The 14,921-nt window shown below is 45.0% G+C and overlaps 1 protein-coding gene across 1 annotated transcript in view; it reads right to left on the reverse strand.

Moving 5' to 3' along the window:
• The window catches only part of DESI2 (desumoylating isopeptidase 2), a 54,269-nt gene extending 47,280 nt beyond the window's left edge, over positions 1–6,989 (reverse strand). The window contains exons 1-2 of the mRNA XM_069484479.1: positions 6,913–6,989; positions 6,294–6,765 (exon numbers count right to left, since the gene is read on the reverse strand). Of these exons, the coding sequence (XP_069340580.1) occupies positions 6,294–6,765; positions 6,913–6,989 (549 nt within the window). The remainder of the gene's footprint in view (positions 1–6,293; positions 6,766–6,912) is intronic.
• Between the last annotated feature and the right edge of the window lie 7,932 nt (positions 6,990–14,921).

Raw genomic sequence — 14,921 nt, forward strand, 5'->3', positions numbered from 1 at the left:
AGATCCAACTTCAGGAAGTAAACAGATTAAAAGCATTTCCTCAGGGGCTGGGAATGGTGACTCATGGCTGTAATCCCAGTTTCCCAGGGCTTTGGGAGGATCCCTTGGGGCCAGGAGTTCGAGACCAGCCTGGGCAACATAGCAAGACCCTATCTCTACAAAAAATTTAAAAATTAGCCAGGCATGGTGGTGCACACCTATAGTCCCAGCTACTCCAGAGGCTGAGGCAAGAGATCACTTTAGCCCAGGAGTTTGAGGCTGCAGTGAGCTATGAGGAGGCCACTCCAGCCTGGGTGACACAGAGAGACACTGTCTCTATTAAAAATAATAATAATTAATTTCTCAGTCTAGTCCCACAGTATTAAAACACACACACCAAAATGTTTTGGCAAAAAAAAATATTTGATTTTTTTTCTGTCCCATTCCTATGATCTTTCCCTCCTTTATTTGGTCACGCCATTTCAGAAATCACAGCTAATATCTAGCAATGTACTAAAGTAAAGGTACAAGCAGAAAAAAGCACAGAAATAGGTATTTGGCACAAAAAAGAGGATCACACAATCTTTTCATGCCATTTACATACTGGCACCTCTCCTAATAAAAACTGGCTAAAATCCCACTCCTTTAGCAAATATTTATAGAACACCTTCTAGTGACAGGCTCTGTTCTATACACTGGTGACAAATGATGCTATCAAGGAACTTACAGTGTAGTGGGATGCAGAAGATCATAATACACGCAGTAACTGAGACAATGTAGAAAGTACAGCTAGGGCACAGAAGGTCATCCGAGTCTGACGACTAAAGGCCAGAAGGAGCAGGAGGCTGCGGCTGAGCAGTGCTGGAACAGCACAGTCCAGGCAGAAGGAGCAGCATTATAAAGACACCAGGATAGGAACCAGTACAGCCTATTTGGATAACCAAAAAGTTTCACTGTGAAAACAGACTGCGTACGCAGGAGTGGGAGACGGGCCTGTAACTGTCCAGTGGGGGTCACATCATAAAGGGCATTCACACTTTATCCTGCAGGTGAATTCTAAGCAGAGGAACGACACAGTCACTTGGGTTTCAGAAAGGTTACTTTGGTAACAGAATGGAAGGTGGATTAAAATGAAGTAATAGCAGAGATTGAAACTAGTAAGGCTAATGTAATTTTAAACGGAGATATTGAAATGGGGATAAAGTAACCCATTTAAAGAATATTCATAAAGTACTCCCTGCCTTCCCTACCCACAGCTCATCACCATATAGGCTGGAAAAGCCAGATATCCACTTACTTAGCTTCGTCACAGTTACACAGGAGCCAATTCTGGATAATCTCTTGGGGAAGGAGCATGGCTCTAGCAAAGCTTTTCCTTCCTGCTAAAAGGAGAGAGGGGCAGGTAGAGAAAGGCCCCATTCTCTTCCATCTTCCTTCACATCAAGCTGAATGAGGAGACCATGTTTGGTGCCAGGGCAGTCATTTTACAACTCTGAGGGGACAGACCAAGGGGAAAAGCCAACATGGTGAGATGGCAGAGTAGGAGAGAAGTCTTCATTCTTGATGACATGGACTCAGGGGCTTGTAAAAAAAAAAAAAATTTAGGTTTACTCCCAGGTTTCTGGTTTGGAAAACTAAGTAGAAGAAAGTACCAGTTATCAAGGTAAAATTACAACAAAGGTTTTTTTAGGGGGGAATGGGGTGAGAGGGAAGGGTGTGAAGTGTGAAAAGAAGAGAAGGAAAAAGTTTGTTCCTGGACGTGCTGATTTAGCGATATTACAGAATCATTTAGGTGAAGCAATATGTGAGTCTGGACCTTGTTTAAAAAGTCTGAATTAGACCTACTGATGTACAAGAAGTCATATTTATCAGACCTGCATGAGCTCACACTCTCTTGGAGGAGTCTCATGGAGATAGGACGGTCAAAAGAATGGAATCCAGACAAAAACAACCTTATTTGAACAGTCCTTGAAAGTGTTTCTTTCCTATTCTTTCAAGACTCTGAAGATGAGCCGGGCACAGTGATCACGCCTGTAATCCCAGCACTTTGGGAGGCCAGGGTGGGAGGATCGCTTGAGGCTGCTTGAGGCCAGGAGTTCAAGACCAGCATGGGCAACACAATACCACCGTCTCTACAAAAAAACAAAACAAACAGCACCCTGGGAGGCCGCGGTGGGAGGACTGCTTGAGGTCAGGAGTTCGAGACCAGCCTGAGCAAGAGCAAGACCCCGTCTCTACTAAAAATAGAAAGAAATGATCCAGACAGCAAAAAATACATATAGAAAAAAAAAATTAGCTGAGCATGGTGGCGCATGCCTGTAGTCCCAGCTACTCGGGAGGCTGAGGCAGGAGGATCGCTTGAGCCCAGGAGTTTGAGGTTGCTGTGAGCTAGGCTGACGCCATGGCTCTCTAGCCTGGGCAACAGAGTGAGACTCTGTCTCAAAAAAAAAAAAAACAAAAAAAAAACAAAAAACCAAACCCCCAAAAAGCCAAACCTCTGATGATGTACAGATATTTAAAAATAGGAAGAAATTTGTTTATAGAATGAATTTACAAACATTAACACCTGCATATTTTCATTTTGTAAAAATTCATTAGTAGCCAAGATAATCTGAAAAGCACAAAATCTCGATCTCTGAAAAATGAAGATTGCTAAAGCAACCACACCAGAGGTCTGTCCCAGTATGAGAAACTAATCTAAGTCAGGTGCTTTGCCATGTGTGCTAGTAAATTAGGAATATTTGAATAACCTCTTTCCCAAGACTTCAGAAAATAACTCCAGGACATGTTTTATTGGTGGTGGATTACCCCAAAGTACAAAGAGAAATATAAGCACCGAGAAGACTGCAAGCAATAATTTAGGAGCACTACGCATGATTAAATAACCTTTTGAAGATTATACTATTCCTCCACGAGAAGAAGTTAACACAGGTGATCCCGATACAATTATTTTCAACTATGTAACAGACTTATGAAAGAAAAGGAACAATCTGCAGCAGCCCAACCTAGTGAACAGGAACAAATACAGTCAGAGGTGACAATCTGACAAAGAGGCACAAGGACACATGGCAAGAGGTCCCTATTAACAGTGATTATTACGGCAAACCTAAGGTTGACTTTCATGTTTACAAAGTTTGAACCAGCCAGCTGATGCACTAGGCCTGCACAGACGACAGCAATTCTCATCAAAGGCATCTATGATGAATAGGAAATATTACCAAAGATAAAAGGAATTCACCCTTGGCATCAAGCAAAAACATTTCAAAAACCAAAACTGACTTGAGAAAAATGAGTATAACAGACAAAAATCTGTACGTCACCCCACTGGCCTTCATTCTAAAACATAACTCTGATCATACTGGTCCCCTCCATGAAAACAAACGGTTCCCCCTGCTCCCAGAGTCCCCTCGGTCCTTCGCTCAAGCCCAATACTAATCCAACTGATGAAGTTCTGCTCAAACTTTCTGTTTTGTCTCCTTTCATGCATCCCACACTCCAGCAATACTGGGCCAGTTGATATTTCCTAAATTCAACCTGTGCTTTCCTGCTCCGACCATTTTGTTCATGCTGATTGTTCTGCCCTCGTGGATACTGCCAATCCTTCAAGCTTTCTGCCTTTTCTCTTTCAGTATTCCCTGATCCTATAACCACATCTCATCTCCTCCTTTGCACCTCTTATCAAAATCATGCTATTCTGTCTTAAATTGTTATTACTGTTTTATCTAAGGGACAACAAACTCATTCTTGTGGTTTCTACAGGGTCAAAATTAAATAAGTAATGGTAGGTTGCTGAATCAGTGACATAATATACTTATAGACCAAAGCCTTCAAAAGGACATCAAGGACCAGAAAGTGGGGGGAAAAAACAACCAAAAAACCCCATGAGATCAAGTTTATTGGAAGTCTAATAATTCAACTATTTACCATTATGATAACCATTCATATGCTTTATCTTCTGCTGATAGGAAAAAACAATATATAAGAAATAAATGCAACTATTACTCAATAGATAAGATAGCGAATCAGATTGTGGTCTGGAAATTCCACATCCTACTTTTAGTTGTCTGGGCAGGTCACTTTCCCTTTTCTCTGCCTGCTTCCTCTGTAACTGCCTACTTTACACAAGTGATGTGAAGAATAAAATCTTTGTTAATTAGTTAATATCTTAACATTGTTCAGAACACTCCTCCCAGCTGGGTGTGGTGGCTCACACCTGTAATCCTAGCACTCTGGGAGGCCAAGGCGGGGAGGATTGATCAAGGTCAGGAGTTCGAGAACAGTCTGAGCAAGAGCGAAACCCCGTCTCTACTAAAAAATAGAAAGAAATTAGCCAAACAACTAAAAATATATAGAAAAAATTAGCCGGACATGGTGGTGCATGCCTGTAGTCCCAGCTACTCGGGAGGCTAAGGCAGGAGCATCGCTTGAGCCCAGGAATTTGAGGTTGCTGTGAGCTAGGCTGACACCACAGAACTCACTCTGGCCTGGGGAACAAAACGAGACTCTGTCTCAGAACAAAACAAAACAAAAAAAACAAAAACAAAACAAAAAAAAAACAAAACAAAACCAGAACACTCCTCCCTTAAAAAATATTGGTTTGAATATCACCTCTAGCCTGCCCCAATTTACCGTAATTAGCAAGGTATTTTCCTGATTCACGGAATATCTAAAATGTAAAGCAGCACACTATAGGCCAAAGAAATGCATTTTCAGTTTCTTTTACAAAGCAAAATTCCCTTCTACTCTCATAAATTTCTTTTAGGCTCTGAACCCAGGGCCTCCGGCCATTGTACACTCCTAATTTACAAAGGGGTTTAATAATCTAATTCTAGAAGAAAAGGCACACTGTGCTCTCAATCAAGAGCAGTATATATCCTGAGATGGTGTGTAATAGTTTACATTAATAAAAAAGAAACCAAATTCAGATGGTGGGCACATAAAAAGTAAAAAGGCGATAAAAACCTTGAAAAACAAAGGTGTCCAGCTGAACACAAAAAATTTAAATCTAGAGAATTATTTCTTGACATAGGCCAAAGATCTTCCAAAGTGCCATGCTTTTCTAGGATCTCTCCTTCCGATTATTTTTCTAACTTTTTCATGATGCTCCACTTTTCTCAGAGTGTTAAACCATCTACTTTTAACTCCAGGCTCACACCAGAACTCAATAGAGGACTCACTTCAAATCTCAGGTGGTCCCTATACCCTATGACAATTCCCAAATAAAGCATGAGGAATCCCTTTCTACTCAAGATATCACACTGGAAGTTTAGAAACTTATCAACAAGGGAATAAAAAGTTTAGAACTGTTAAGACTCCTGACCTGCAGTATTTCTGTCCTTCTGCATCTTTAAGGCAACAAAAATAACGATGGGGAGTTTTTCATTTGTCAGTCAACTTACAAGGAATTTCAATCACCACAGAGATAATCTTCTACAGGACAAAAACTGATCAACCAAAAGCAAACAAAAACACCCAGGCATGCATCTAACTGCAACCACAATCCTCTACCGGCTACTTTCTCCGGGTGTATCTCAACTGCAATGATCAGGCAAACCAGTCCTTGAACTTGAGTCTGCGTGCTTGCAGTACTCCAAAGTTCGACGACACAACAAACAAGTTCTTCCGTTGCCTCTCCCATGGTCACGTCACCTGTTGCATCACCTGGAAAGTGGTCTTCACAGTCTAGGAAAGGAGCACCACCCGATCTCTAACCAGCTGGGCGGTTTTCTTGCTAAACGGTAGCCTCATTCATTTTAATGAGGTTGCCTTTGTGGGCCAGGCTGTGCTGGCTCCCCGCTCACCTTCGCTGAAATTCTAGCAGAGGCACCGATAACTACTGTGACTTTCTGGACTTGGAGGGGCTCGGGAGTTTCTGAAGACTTGGGCGGTTAGAGAGAATGTGCGGTTCGGCACAAGAGGAGCCGGGAACGCAGGCGACCGGGACGGGGCAGAGGGGCGGCCGGGGGCCGGGACGTTGGGCGTCGGAAACGCGATCGAAGCTCTGCGGGAAGGACACCGCTCGTCTGCCAAGAGGTCGGGCCCAGAGCCAGGGTCCGGGCCGCGCTGAGGGCAGGGGAGAGGTCCGAGCCGAGCCTTGACCAAAGCCCTCGGGCCGGGCAGGAACAGTATTAACAGCATCGACGAGGGAGAGAATTAAAACATAACGAGACTCCCTCCCGGCCCGCCTCTTGCCCGAGAGAACTAAGCTGGGGGCGGAGACGCGAGGCAGGAAGCGCCGGGGCCGGGGTCCGAGCCCGGCCGGCGGGAGGAAGCCGGCCCGAGCCGGGGCCGGGGCCGCCAGGGGCCGCACTCACCATGTCGTACACGTTGAGCACCACTAACTGGTTAGCCCCCATCCTCCTCCCCGCGGCCGCCGCCTCGTCCTCCAGCCGCTCCGTCTCCGCGGGGCCCGAGGCCGCTCTCACCCCCGCGGGCGCCTCAGGGGGCCTGAGCCGGGCACTAAGCGCGCAGCCCGGCCCGCGGCAGCCGGGGCGGAAGCATCGGGCAGCCCGGCAGCTCCGGGGCGCCGCCGACAGGAGACTCTGCGCGGACGGGGTCGGCCGGTGGCGGGCCCGCTCCGGCTGAGGCGCCTCCTCCAGGCGGCAGACACGTGGGGAAAGGCGGGGCCTGAGCGCGGGGCGGGCGCCAGGCGCCCCGGGGGCGGGGCCGGCCCGGCTCCCGGCTGAGCCCGCCTGCGCCCTGCGGCTCGGCCGCCGCACCTCGGGACCTAAAATGGCTGCAGTCTTGGCGCCTCTACGCGCCGGAGGAGCTGGGCCGCTGTAAAGACTACAGTTCCCAACATGCAGTGAGGCTCACTAGCCGTGCAGAGGCGGAGTCTCCACGACCCTCGACTACAGCTCCCAGCATGCTGCGGGGCACCAGTCCTACCAGACCAGGTCTACCCGGAGGACTACAGTTCCCAGCATGCAGTGCTATGCATCTGCCGGCTGACCCCTGGCTGTCCGCCCTCGGCAGGCGGCTAAGTTTACCTTCAGCTTCTCCTCGCTCATCGTGTTGCAGTTAAATAGTTTATGTTACGTTGAGACCGATGAAGCCAACGAAATGTGGCAAAAGACCGAAGTGATGACCCTAAGTTTTCCGAACTCCTCTTTTTTTTTTGCGAAGGGAAGGTGGGGAAATAGAGGAAGGGGAGTTACTGTAGTGGGATGAGGTGTAACATGCATCTCGTTACTACTCAATATGGAATTTACATTTTGTGAAACTGTCCTGCTGAAATGAGAGTGCAGTATCCATAGATTAGCACAACGCGAGGACGCAGCATGCGCTTTTGCACGTGGGCCCGATCTGATCACGAGGATCTCTGTGCGAGGCGGATGCAGGTGCATAGTGACAACATCGAAGGCCGGGAAGACACAGGTAGACAAGTTGGAAATATTAAAGTGTGGAGAATGAGGGTGTTCTTTGCTGATTTATTTTGATTTTTCTCAATGAATTATGAGGCAAGATTATCATCAGAGTGAAAGGAGAGGATAGGGGTATAGGGAATTTGAAGATATGTAAAACAGGGAAAATAAATACACTAGGAAAATATGGTTTGATTGCCAGGTGATGCTGAGGGGCAGTAAATGCTGCGTCCGTCGTTGTTATTTGACTGTCCTTGGGAAGGTTGTGGACAAAGTCCTAAAATTGATTTTGGTGTATCGGCTGCGTTGCTATCCTTTCCCGCCGTGGCATTCCTCCGCACCTAAACCCAATTGAACCAACTGCTTAACTTAGTAACATCTGCTAAGTCCTTTTCCTACGAAAAGTGGGGAAAAGGCATTATCCATTCTCACGTCGCTGAATCCTGGCTGCGCCACTCTGACGGCTCAAACTGCTGGGTCACTTCACCTCCTGCTCTACACACTCGCTTTGCCCTTTGTGATCTCATCCACTCCCACAGCTGTAGCTGTCGCGTGTCTTCCTCTTCAACCCTCTTCTCTCCCGGGTGCTGGCCAATATAACCTGCAGCCTACTGGACTTCTCTGCCAGGATGTGTTAGTTTCCTATGGCTGCTGTAACAAATTACCATAAACTTAGTGGTTTAAAATAACACATATTTATTATCCTATGGTTTTAGAGATCAGAAGTCCAAAATGTCCTGGGTCTAAAATCAAGGACTGTGTTCCCTCTGTAGGCTCTCGGGGAGGATCTGCTTCCTTGCTTTTTCCAGCTTCTAGAGGCGGCCCTCATTCCTTGACTCATGGCGGCGTCACTCCAATCTGTTTCCATCATCACATCTTTCCTTTCTTTTTTTCCTTCCTCCCTCCCTCCCTTCCTTCCTTCCTTCCTCCCCCTTCCTTCCTTCTTTCCTTCCTTTCTCTTGCTCTCCCTCTTTCTTTCTTCTTCTTTGTTCCTTTTTTTTAAATATAGAGTTTTGGGGGCCCAAGGTTGAGGACTGCAGGCTGGGACCCACTTCCAAGTTGCCTTGAGGAGTGTTCCCACCATATCTTTCCTGACTCTTCTGCTTCTCCCTCTCACTTACAGAGATCCTTGTGATTAGATTGGGCCCACCTGGATGATCCAGGCTCCTCTCCCCATCTCAAGATCTTTTAACTTATTCCCATCTGCTAAGTCATTTTTTCCTGTGAAAGGTAACATTCATAGGTTCTGGAGATTAAGATGTGAACATCTCTGGTGGGGCTGGTGGTATTCTGCCTATCACATGGAATGCCCATGGCCGCTTGGAATTTATCAGGTACAAAGTAGACTTCATCATCTGACGATGGAAGGAGTTGTATTGCTCATTTAATTCAGATACTGATCCGTCAACAATGAATCATCCATCATTCACTCATTGAACAAGTATTAAATGAGCACCTTTTATGTGTCAGCCGCTGTGTATCACTAGTTCCTCCACGGTAGGATAGACATGATGCTGCAGTGAAGGACAGAAAAAAATGTAAATATATATTCACTTATAATTTTATAATTTAAATTGAAGGAGACAAGTAGTGGTAGAACCTAACAGGAAGACTTCTTGGAGGTGGTTTTCAGGAGATAGATTAGCAAAGAATTTAATATAAAGAATTGCAAATTGGGTATTAGAGGCCTGAAAAAACAAAAAGGGAGCCCTGAAGTATCACAGAAGGAGAAGCAGCTGTCACCCCTGGGTCTGAGGGAACAAAGAAAAGAGGTTGGAACTTAAACATTTTTGAAGTTTGGGAAAGAGCCCTATTGAGCTGGAATCCAAAACTCTGAAGAGGCGAACTGCAGGTGTGTCTGAAGGGGCACAGTGATGCTGGTCCTGGAAAGTTTTGGAAACTCCAAGCTAGAAATCAACTGCTGCTGCTGAAATCAAGTGGGGCGAAGAAGCCTGGCTACGTTCATGCTCACGGGAGGGCGGGAACCAGGCCGTCCTCCCTCGGCCTCCTGCCTTCCAGTCCCTACCGGTGCCCCTCACCGGGGCCCAGGCAATGCAGAGCAAAACATAGAAAGGTGGTTTGAATCTGAGAGATGGTAGCTTGGATTAAAACTCCCACAGTCACAAATTATTTCTTAGGTAACCTGGAGGGAGACATAAGCTGCCCAGGCCATTGTAAAGGAAGATTAATTTTAAAGCTTATGGCTACCTGTGTTAAAGAGATGAACTGTGTCTTATTGTCTTGTACCAAATTCCCCCCAAACTCAGCAGCTTAAAACAAGCATTTCAGAGTTTCTGAGGGCCAGGAATCCAAGAGCAGTTTCGGCGAGTGTTTCGGGCTCGGGGTCTCTCGTGGAGCTGCAGGCTCCATCCATTTTCTGCAGGAGTTAGACTGGTGATTAAACAAAGATATGACAAGGACCACCAACCCCGCATCTTTTAGGTCCTTAATGGTGGCACGAATCTCTGCGACCCTCCCACCCCCTGGAAAATAAGTTTTCACACTTTGTTGGGGCGTGTTTAGGGGACAGTTTCAGAGGTTTCCATTTGGCTTTCCCCACTGTGATTCTCCTACTTCACAGACCAGGGACCCAATGTGGGCTTTATTCCTGCTGCCAAATACATCAATCCCAATTATGCACTTGGGACTGGGGAAAGGACCCCCGGTGGGTGGAGCCTCTGTGGCTCTCATAGGCCCTCACTCTAAAGCCGGGGTGGAGGGAGCATGATGACACTTTGGGTCTCTGGGTGTCCATGTCAACTCAGACCTGTGTGTAATAGTCCTCACGATGTCTCGTTATTCCTTTTTCCCTAGTACAGTCACCTGAGTTAAATGGCCATAGGTCTCTGGGGGAATTGTCACGGTATAAACTTGCCACAGTGTTGCAGGACCCTCCTTCCTAGGGACCCGGCCATCTCTTCGGTCAATGGGTTCTGGATCTGAAAACTGACTCGGGTCTGGGGAGTGAGCAAGGGACTAGGACTTTTTTATTGGGACAATTGCCCTCAGCCTCCTCTTCCATTCTTGTTCATTATTATTATTATTACAGATGTTAACAAACACCCTTGTTGGCTGCCCAACAATTTCGCTGCTAACAACACCACGTTCTATTAACTTCCTCCACAACTCCCGGCAGGTCGAGCCCCGTTGGCTGCTCCTTGCCTGTCATTACGGTAATGTGGGCTCCTGGCTTCTGGAAGTGAAGTGTCACCACCAGCCCTTTCTCACTCTGAGGTCTCATCCTCCCCAGGGATGTTAATGAACCCAGCTCCGTGACTGTCATCCTAACCTGCAGAGGAGGCTACCACTGAACGTTTTGGTGACGCTGGTATCCCTCTCATCAGGGCGTCCTTGGAGAATGGTGCGCCATCCAGACCCTTTCATGGGACATAATTCTCTGCTAGGTCTTCTGGCTTCATACAACGTATCCTTTCCAGCCCGCCCACCTCCCGGAGCCGTTACATTCCCCCCCCCACCAACTGCCAGGGCACCCAGCTCTTTCTACTTCACTGACAATTGGTTGTCTTCCTTTTTTTCCAGGCTTCTAAGAGCAGTGAGTTTGCCCCCTCCCCTGGGGTCTTTGCTAGGCTGTTTGTTGAATCCCAGGTCCTGAGAAAATGCCAAGTGGACGAATTCTTGCTTATCCAGTTTTAAGGAACCCACAGAATCCAGTCCCACCTATCTCCCTGGCTCCTACCTGCACGCACAGATTAGTGTCTGTAATTCTTTCATCCCTTATCAGGCCCTGCACGTCACCAGCTGGGTTTTTCTGGGATCTGGCCCTAGTTTTCAGCCTAGCACACCAAGAAAAGTAGGGGGAGAGGAGGGGCGCACCGGCTGACTCAGCCATTAACTGCGATGGCTCTCAGCGTCTCACTAACCTTCTGCAGGTCTTCAGTATACTTCGCTGTCTTTTTCAAATGCCTGCACCATAGCATTCCTCTCCACCAGCACATTTTCCCAGGCCACTATCAACGAAAACGTTAGCAGGTGAACTACCACCTAGAGCCAGGGACTACGGGTGCCCCGCATGGCCCTCAGGATGGCTTCCTCTCTGCCTGCCGGGTGCTGGGTGGGCCAGTTCCAAATCACCGTCTGACTGCGTGATTTCTCAGACCACTCCTATTACCATTTGTGTCAGTCCAGGTCCCCTGATAAACAGTCACTAATACGGGATTAAATGTGCGAGGACTTTATTAGGGGAAGCGCTCGTGTGAAAGGAAATAGGGAGCTATAGAAGATTAGGAGAGTCATCAGCTGAGGGCAGTTAGATCAAGATTGGAGAGAGGTGTTCTAAACTGCCATGCAATCTAAGGAAGGTTTGGTGAAGCCTGTGGGAGTCCTTGAACCAGGCCCAGAGGAGTCCTGTGTCTACCAGCATTGATCGGGTCTGCCTTAGTGTCCCCATTGCACCTGGTCACAGGTGGGGAGCAGCCTGTCCGGGGCCTAGGCTTGGTGCAAATGTGGCGATGAACTTCAGGGGGCAGCGGCTGATGCCCTAGGTCAGTCACACTCCTGCAGTGGGAGGTCTGCGAGGAGCAATCTCTCGGCCACCACAAACCACTGATCTTCCTAGAGCCTGCCTACGTCAGCACCCGGGAACTCTGGCTTCCGTCCTGTAACAGCGGCTGAAATGCTCAGCTCTTAGTTTCCACATGGGAGCTCGTCCTCTCTGGCCTACTCAAGGATTGTGATCCAGCAATGACCCCTTTCTTGCCTGTGTCATTAATTTCCCCTAGCTACTGAATTGCTGCCACCCACACTTGATAGGTAACATTTTCCTGACCTCACCTCGGCCGCCAGGTGCCTCCATTTCTTTGCTCCCTGTCGCAGGAAAAAAGGGAACTTCTTGAAATAGTTTTCTATACTTGTCTCCGCTTCTTCATTTCCCATTCTTTTGTTCACGGTAATAAGAATTTCACTTTTTTTTATGAGTAATTAAATCTTGTAAGTTCAGTGTGGTGGGAAACAATAGTAAGAAAGCAAACAGCATCTAGAATCACTAAGTCATTAAATCATTTTAAGTCTGGTGACTATCACCCTTTCAATTGTCTTTACGCACAGACATATGGTTTATGTAAAGAGAAAATTTTACATGCTGCTTCTCTGTTGTTTCCCTTCCCCCCATTGTGGGGGCTTCGTTTATATCTCTACATTGCTCCATAGAGCTCCACTCGCCCTCCTGCTGTGTATGCACACACGCATGCTTGCACACGCGGTGTAAACAAAATGGTATGTGTACTTCCACACTTTCCTCCATGTTGTCATACAGAGAACATTTGTTTATGCAAAAATAGGATCATACTATAGATACTTCTCTGCAGCCTGCTTTTCTCATTTAACAAGACCATGTGGAAAAATCTTCTAAATCAACTAGTACAGATTAGGTGGTCAATGTACAATTTTTATTCAACCATGCACCTGTTCACCATTGACAGGCATTACCTGTCTTTCTAGAGTTTTGCTATAGCAACCAATGATGCCTTCTGTCTATCTATCCATCTGTACACACACACACACAGATATCCCAATATATTTGTCCTTCCCCATCCAAACAGTGGGATTGCTGGGTCCAGGAGAATGTGTATTTGATTGACTGATTGATTGATTGTAGAGACAAGGTCTCACTATGCTGCCCAGGCTGGTCTCAAACTCCTAGCTTCAAGTGATCCTCCTGCCTTAACTTCCCAAAGTGCTGCGATTAGGGGTATGAGCCACTGCACCTGGCCAAGAATGTGTATTTTTAATTTTAACAGATTTTGCCAGGTTGCTTTCCAAAACAGTTATAACAATTCACATTTCCTTCAGAAATACAAGAGAACTTCCTTCCCATCCCTGACCCCCATTCTTTCTCAAGAGTCTTAGCCTTTTGAATTTTTGCCATCAGGGGAGAAATGCAGGCTCACTGTAACATCGGCTTGTATCTTTCCCACTGCTGATGAGGCTGAGTGTCTTAGTAGATAAGCACTGGATTCTGAAGCCAGTCTACCCGAGTTTGAATTCCAGCTTCAACACTTACTAGTTATTGTGACCTTAGGAAAGTTATTTACCCTCTATGTGCCAGTTTCCTCATCTCTATAAAGAAGATAATAATAGTTCCCATCTCATAGGGCTGTTGTGGGGGATTAATTATTAGAATAGTTCCTGGCATGTAGTAACCACTAAAAAAATAATTGTTTTAAATGTTTATTGTTATATATGTTAAATATGTTTATATATTTAAATATGGCTATTCGGATATGCTCTTTTGTGTAATGACTATATTCTTTGCTCATTTTCTATTGGGTCATTTGTCTTTTTTCCTCCCTATCAAGTTTCAGACTGTATTTCACCTCTTTCATTAAATATTTTAATGTTTTCTTCACGTAGGTCATGTACTTTTCATATTAAATTTACATAATTTTTTCCTAGGTCCTCCTTGAAGGGAAAAAATAAGTGAATAAATAAATAAATGTATATAATTCGTCACTACAATGAATAGATTACTTTTTATTATTTCCATTGCTAACTGATTATAACTATTATAGAAAGGTATTGATTTTTAAATATTTGTGTGGTATTGAGCCATCAAATTCTCTTATCTGGTAAAGCTTGTTATGAATTTTGGGTTTTCTAGTTATATAATATTATCTAAAGAAAGGATTTTATTCCTTTTTTCCCAGTGTGTATACTGGTTATTCTCTTTTTCTCTTTTGATGTCAGAACTTTCAAAACAGTGATGAACTGCAGGTGGCCCTGTCTTGTTCTTGATTTTAGTAAAGTAAGAAATGCTTTGTGGACAACAGCTTTGGTCTGTACCCATGAAATTCCATCTCACTTGTGATCTTCTGTTCTGGATTGCCTGTGCTGTGGAGTTCAGACTTGTTTAGCCAGTATCCACAATCCAATAAGCCATTCTTTTACAATAAATCTCTTTACGCACACACATGCATGTACACACACACACTGGTTCTGCTTTTCTGGTTGAACTCTGATACAAATACTAATTGTTTAGAAAGCTGTGATAACATTTGGACAAAGCAAGGATATTTTGAGCATCAAAATCAAATTTTAAAACTTAGAATTAAAATTTAGAACATCAGCTACTCATTTTTAATATAAGATTTACATTTCACATGTGATTCTACCACTAGAAAAACTAGAAATCTGTTTAAGGCAAATTATTTAAATCCACACATTTTAAAGTCCTTTATACATAAATTAACTACAGCCGTATAAAGTTTCATATGAAAAGTTCTGTGCAAAATAATAATATTTGACACATTTATACATTTTCAAAAATTTACTTTCATTCTTAGGACGGATTGCAATAGCCAAATTTAGTTTGTTTGTTTTTTAATGCCATGTAAGAGTACATAGAGTACCTTTAAAATGAATGCAAACATATTAAGGATTAGTTTAATAACACACAATATATATGAAAATATTTCTATTTGGGGATAATTTCAGAACATTTTTCAGATCTTGAATTTGGTGATATATGAGCTTATATTTAGTATTTCTTGGTCAAATACACACTCTCAATATAAGTATATATACACACTCCCTCTACACACATGTATTCATATAATCAAACTT

The sequence above is a fragment of the Eulemur rufifrons genome, chromosome 11 (assembly GCF_041146395.1).
Source record: "Eulemur rufifrons isolate Redbay chromosome 11, OSU_ERuf_1, whole genome shotgun sequence".
Classification (NCBI taxonomy): domain Eukaryota; kingdom Metazoa; phylum Chordata; class Mammalia; order Primates; family Lemuridae; genus Eulemur; species Eulemur rufifrons.